At 34.9% G+C, this 7,157-nt stretch overlaps 1 protein-coding gene across 1 annotated transcript in view; it reads right to left on the reverse strand.

Annotated features, from left to right (window-relative positions):
- The window catches only part of LOC137642716 (uncharacterized), a 27,120-nt gene extending 20,174 nt beyond the window's left edge, over positions 1–6,946 (reverse strand). Inside the window, exons 1-2 of the mRNA XM_068375527.1 lie at positions 6,735–6,946; positions 1–483 (exon numbers count right to left, since the gene is read on the reverse strand). The exon at positions 1–483 is cut by the window's left edge and continues 313 nt beyond it. Of these exons, the coding sequence (XP_068231628.1) occupies positions 1–483; positions 6,735–6,791 (540 nt within the window). The 5' untranslated portion in view covers positions 6,792–6,946. The remainder of the gene's footprint in view (positions 484–6,734) is intronic.
- Between the last annotated feature and the right edge of the window lie 211 nt (positions 6,947–7,157).

A 7,157-nucleotide genomic window follows, 5' to 3' on the forward strand; every position in this document is an offset into this window, starting at 1 on the left:
GGACTTCTGAATCCATCCGTCTCGTGTAGCAGTGCACGAGTAATATTGTGAACAATTTCTGTATAGAGGGAAGAATCCGTCTGTCGTGCAATCTGGTAAACCATTCACATTTATACACTGCTGCTTTTGATCATCAAATTCATTGTTCTCTGGGCAGTGATGCATAACAGGCTCTGACTGTATATCATTACAGTAAAAGAACGCCTGAGGATCATAGGCATCAGCAAAGAACTCATTAGCCCTGTTGCAAATACAATACTCATGCTGGACTGGTTGACAAACAGCGTTGCCAAAGGTAGGTGTCATTCGGCATGTATCTCCCGTCCTGCAAACCTCTGCATATGCTTCTCCATCTATGCAGGTCACAAGGGTTTTGCAGTCTCCACAAAGAAAACCATTTCCTAGCTCGTTGCAACGGTTGTTGTATTTCAAAGCGCCGCTGACATCTCTGTGAGTAAGCACCGATGCCATGCATCCATATCTCTGAAAAATAAGCGAGTAATGATAATTCTGAGATCAAGAGTGTCTTTCCTTGGAACCCTATTTTAATCTCGTTACTTAATTTAATTTTTAAAGAAAACCCAAAGCAAAATTATCACATGTCTGGCTCTAATACTTTGTTACTATTCTTTATGGTGCTTTTTTGCAGTGAGTTCTAGAGCCACTTTTTGGTGACATTTTCTTTTTCTTATTTAACTCATCGTACATAGAGTAAGTGACTTTTTGGTCAAGTATCTTAATCAAAAAGAGAAAACAAAATGAAGGTTGTAGATTGTATTGAATCACAGGAGGTCTTATTGTATTCCAGGCTTTACGACATTAGCATGAACGAAAAATCACATGGTGATTAGTTTTAAGTCCAACTAGAACATTAATATTTCCGTCATATGCGTAACATTTTCACGTGTATACATTTAAGGTTTTAGCTTTTTTCATCTTACTTTATAGGTCCTGTTTTGGACTAAGGTTATTGCTTCTAAATTTATTAGGTACACAACATTTCGTCGTAATTGAAAATAGGTACTGAAGGACATGACGGGGTCTTTTATTTTGAATATTTAGCTCATAATTTGAGGATTAACAGCACCATATTACATTGAATGTACTTTGTAATGCCGTATTTAGGCTACCGGGAAAACTGATATACATCGAATATTAAACTTTAAAACTGGAGATGAAAGTCTTTCGGAGCTATGCATATATACTTTCACTCTTGCAATTATGAGGTTATGAACTTGTGATTGTCCAACAAAATCATTATCCAAGGATGGGTCTTGAAAGGGTTTAAGCATGAGGTTGAGTAGTGGATCTACAAGTAAGTAGCCTAGAGAAAAGAAAAAAGAAACAGTGCTGAAGTAGCAGCATTGAAGAAATTTGTTGTGGGTTGGAAAAAGAAGAAATAAGAAGTTGGGTGATAAGGACCCTAGAAAAAAAAGAAACTTAGAAAAGAATTGTGGAAAAGATAAACAGGAAACTAGTGAAAAAAGGGATGAAATATTTAAGTTATAGAAAGAAATGGCTCACAGCCTTATATCAGAGAAATGAATATGGAAAAGGCAATCCTTGTAATGAAGGCAAGGTTAAATATGCTCAAACTAGAAGCAAATTTCAAGGGAAAATTTACAGATGTGTGTGACCTACGCAAAGAACATCATAATATAGAACATTTATTTTCATACTCAAAATTAAGACAGTTAATGAAACAAGATATAAGAGTAGGTATGTTGCAAATTCCTAGCAGGGATCTGGTAGTATATAGGGCAATGCATATAAAAGAAGAATTTAAAAACACCAAACTTACCATAATAGGTTGCCAAAACTGATGATAGTAAGGTATATCCCAACTGATTTCAAGGTGGAAAGGAATAAAATTCAAGATTGAGATCTTCATTAAAAATATTGTTTGTGGTACAGATTAAAAACTTCAATTACAGTAATAAGTATGAACTTAGAAGCTTTGCGCCCACTTATTGTGTGATTGAATGGCCGCAAACTTACTTTGCGGGCCGAGTACTTAGGAATCGGGATAAGCAATTGCCGCCGTTTGGAAGAACTAAGGAAACTTACTTTAACCAGCAATCCACATAAGTAAGCGGTGTTAGTAATGAGACAAATAAATGTTAGAAAAGATAACGGGCTGGTTAGAAATGGAAGGGTAGAAACAGTTAATGAATATAGATAATTAGGAGAATGGTAGGCTACTCGGAAAAGGGGAGACCATAGTCACAGCATAGGTAAAAGGAAAGCAAAAATAGAATACTTGCTGCAAGAAGTTAAGAAGTATGGAGGCAGTAATAGAGTAGGAGATTTGGCTTTGCTGGAGAGAACAAAAATATGTGAAACAGTAGTAGAACCTATAATGTTTGCAAATGTTAAGACGGGTGAAATAAAGGGGAAAGGAGAGAGAGAGAGAGAGAGAGGGGGGGATTGGGGTTGGTATATACTGTACACGATTACAGTACAGGATCTTTGAACAAGTTGCAACTACATGTTATTGGGGGTTAATAGTGAAAACAGGAACATGCCAGTTGGGAATAGAGTATAAAGAAGTGAGGTTGTTTCATACCATCATTACATCAGGTAATAAACAATTAGTTGAGGAAATAGTGAAAGACCAAATAAGGGAATGCTGGAGAAAAAGTCTTTTAGAAATGTACAAAAAATATGACATTGAAATTGAAGTAAGAAAATATAGAAAGCAAGAACTGAAAGAAACAAAAAGTAAAGTAGCAAACGAAATTAATGAAAAAAATATAGAAGAAACGAAAGCAGAAATAACCAAATGGAGGTTTATAAATGGTAATGGCAGAAGAGATTACATAGATGAATATCTCCTACTAAGGAAGTTGTAATCGTAATGAAGACAAGATTAAATATTATAGACTTAGAAGAAAACGATAGAAACAGGAATGAAAATGATAAGGTTTGTGAGTTATTCAAAGAGGCAGAAGATGCCCAAGAGCATATGTTGAGCTGTAAAGAATTAAGAAAAATTAAAACAGTAGCATAGAATCAAGGAAATTAGAATCACCAACCAAAGAAGTTGCGTGATATGTTAGACAGGTTATGGAAGTTAGAAATAAAAGCAGGCAAGGTGTGCTGTCAGCGTAGGAGGTATCAAATGACAATTAACTTTCTGCAGATTGCAGCGCTTTACACCTACGTTTTTCTAGTTGTGTGCCCACAATCATCGTATTGTGGCGAGAGCAACGAGGACCTTGAAACCACCTGCTAATGAGGAAACTATTATTATTATAGAAATTAACTGCGCTGGCTTTTGTCATTGAATCTGAAATTAGAAATAACTGTATTCATGTTTTCTCTTCAGTACCACATATATGGAAAGCGTCGTATTCTTGGATGTATAAAAGGACAGTGAAAGACTTGGCAGATGTAGTAGTTTCGTCTTATTGACAACAATGTGTCTGTCGATATCAATTGTACGAAAATTTTAAAAATTCGTTGATAGTTTGCTACATATGTTGTAATTATCATATGTTATCTGTCTTAGTTTTTACCCATTTGTTTGTATATGCACTTGTTATATATATATATATATATATATATATATATATATATATATATATATATGTATATATATACATATATATATATATATACACCCATACACCCATACACACATACACACTATATATATATATATATATATATATATATATATATATATATGTGTGTATATATATATATATATATATATATATATATATATATATATACCTATACTTACATGTGCGTATATGTATGTAGCCTACTATATATACACAAAACAATTTATAAATATATATATGTATATATATATATATATATATATATATATATATATATATATATATATGCATATATATATATATATATATACACACACACAATCTATATCTATACATGCATGTATAGTGTGGTTGTGTGTGCATTTATCTATACTCAAATCTATATATATACATATATATATAATCTATATATATATATATAATCTATATTTATACATGCATGTATATGTGTGGATGCGTATGTGTATTCATTCATACTCATAAATATATATATATATATATATAATATATATATATATATATATATATATATATATATATATATATATATATAATCTGCTGGCCACACTAATTAGATCTATGCAAATACTGTACAACAGTAGTTTTTGATCTGTGTTCCTGTTGTCCATGGAAAACCTAAAGGTCTAAGGTCAGCCACATCCTTCCATAATCATCACGGAAACTCCTTTTTAGAAAACTTTAAGTACCGAGATGCTACAAAATTCTTCTGCATCGAATTCTTTTTATTTCTCACGATGTCAACTGTCTCGAACTTATAAAAGTGAATGTAAACTTATATATTGAACGAAATTCTATCACAATAATATGGGATATTGGAAACATTTCAAAGTGGCTATGCTTGCAAGTTTGAGTTCTGCGGGAGTTTCAAAGATGTCTTTGCATTATCAGTTGCAATTGAAGAATTGGAGGGAAAGCATCGATTAACTGACTGAGTACAATCAGTAAAAAGTGCTAATTGCCTTTCCATGATATAATAATAAACAGTACATAATGTACAATGAAAGCATTTCACATCAATAAAACTGCGTGAATGTGGGAAATGTTTGCAAGAAAACAATAAGACAGGGAATAATGAAGCGTGTGTTCAAAACTAAATGTATCTGGAGGCTGCAATAAAAAAATAAAAAAAAAGTGTTCACCGGCCAATTCTGTGGAGAATCCTGCGTTATTATGGAGTTCCTATTAAATAGGTAAAATTAATTAAGTCTTCCTAAGCATATTGTTGTTGGGGTATTAAAGCCAACACTTGTTGTTGGCACGGGCCTTTCCCTTGGTTGGCCCGTAGGTGATATTCCTAAGCATAGTAAGTGTAAAGTTAATATTAGTGAAGTCCTATCAAAGGAATTTCCGGTGAGCTGTGGAGTACTCTAAGGCCCCGTCCACACGAGCGATCTTTGCTCGGTAAACTTTGCCTCTTTGCGAGCTAAGCCTGTCGAACGCATTTAAGCTCTTGTCCAAACGACGGTGGTTGGGTAGTGAAAGACTGACAGCTCGTGGGCTGTGGCCGTCTAGGGTACTGCAGGTGTGACAGGAACTCCACTGTCCCGTGACGTAATTTTTCTGCTATTCTATACTGTTTACGTGAAGTGAATATAGTTGTTTGTAAAAGGATAAGGGCAAGGTGTAATTTATATACTTAAATTATATTGAGGCACAGACATATCTGTGTATGAAGACGTTTGAGAAAGTCAACAAGTAGATAAAGCACGTAGCAACAAATAACCCTGAAACATTCATCGTCAACGAAATAATAACAATATCATGAAAAAACGTAAACAAAATAGTAAGCAGCACAGATATTTTAAGGAAATGAGTTCAATAAATATAAAACTGAGAAAGATAATTTATTATTAAGATATATGTAATAATACAGTACACTGCATAAGTTGCAATTTAGAGCTTTTATTTAATTTCTTTGTTTATAAGATTTACCTTAATTATTAGTATTGATAATTTTTAAGCAGTGCATATATATATATATATATATATATATATATATATATATATATATATATATATATACATATATATATATGCAAAAGCAGATGTATATATTCGAAAGTGACGGCATGTCATTAGTGTGACAGCTTTATCCCTTTATTGGAAGACGAATTTCCGTCAGGGAAAACCCTTGCCAGGCAAAGCCTTGATACTTCGCTAAACATCAGGGAAGCCCTGTGCGAAGCTTTGCTCGCGGTTTCTCCATTTCTGACGCCACACCGAGCAAAGCTTACCAAGCAGTGCTCGCTCGTGTGGACGGGGCCTAAGGGAATGAGTTGGCACCTATGTTGTTTATCTTCCTCAAGGATTTTGTAATGCATAGAACATTTGGAGATGGTGGAGAAGGATTGGGCTAGATTGGTAATAGGAAATTAGCTGAACTAGAATGTCGATGATGCTGTCCTTATTAGCATAACACCACAGGATTTGCAATGCTTGCTTACCAGAGTGCATGAAATATCACAGGAGGTTGGACTCGAGATAAATAGAACAGAATAGGCAATGGAAGATAAAATATCATTTGGCAATCAAATCACCTGGAATTCCATATAAAAATCAGGCTATATATCAGTTTAGTGAGGTCTGTGTTACTATATGGACATGAGTCGTGCTATGACAATGAAACTGTATCCAACAGATTTTGTAGGTTTGAGAACAAGGCCTTCGGGAGAATAATGGGAGTGAAATGACAGAACATGATTAGAAATGAAACTAAAAGAGAGATTACTTGAGTACCATATGTGGATGAGATAATGGTGAGGGGTAGATGGAGATGGTTTGGGCATACTCTTTACATTCCCCAAGAGATATTAGTTCACCAAACATTTAATTGGGCTCCACAAGGCACTAGAAGAGTTAGAAGACCTAATCCTACATGGCTGAGGACTATGAAGCTAGAAGTAAGAGATGATAAATGGAGAAGTATTGATTTAAGAGCTCCAGATAGAGACGACTAGTGAAATCTAACTGAAGCCCTTTGCTTCAATAGGCGTAGGAGATGACGATGATGATGATTTTAAGAACGTGATATTTATTTGCATCATTCTTAGATATAATATCTATCAACCTCAAGAACATTATTTTAGAAACATTGAAGGATTTTTTCCACTTAATAATTAACCATGTTCCATGGTTAATACTCACCACAAACAACGTAATAAAGACAACCAGGTAGACGACGTTTCCCATTGCAGAGCGCATATTGATGCTCAAAAAGATTCTTCTCTTGAATTGCAACCCTCAACACGCACCGACTAAATCTCTTGCCTCCTTTCTCAACTGCCCATCTACCACTAGAGTCCAGAGCTCACATTTAAGCCTCACAAGTCGTTCCACTCCCTCTTTGTTCTTTTCAGTTAAACATCCCGACAAGTCTGGTGTCCAGTGTCCCCCCCCCCACCCCCACCCCCACCCCCCCCCCCCCCCCCCCCGTACGATTATCGGATTAAGGTGGAAGAAAAATAGAGACAGCTGCAGCATCCCGTATCAGTAATGTGGTCTCGGATCCAGCGTCTTGAATAGCAACTAGCTTATAATGATATGCTACAGCAAGGCTTCTTTTTATGT

Source organism: Palaemon carinicauda, chromosome 1, assembly GCF_036898095.1.
Source record: "Palaemon carinicauda isolate YSFRI2023 chromosome 1, ASM3689809v2, whole genome shotgun sequence".
Lineage (NCBI taxonomy): Eukaryota > Metazoa > Arthropoda > Malacostraca > Decapoda > Palaemonidae > Palaemon > Palaemon carinicauda.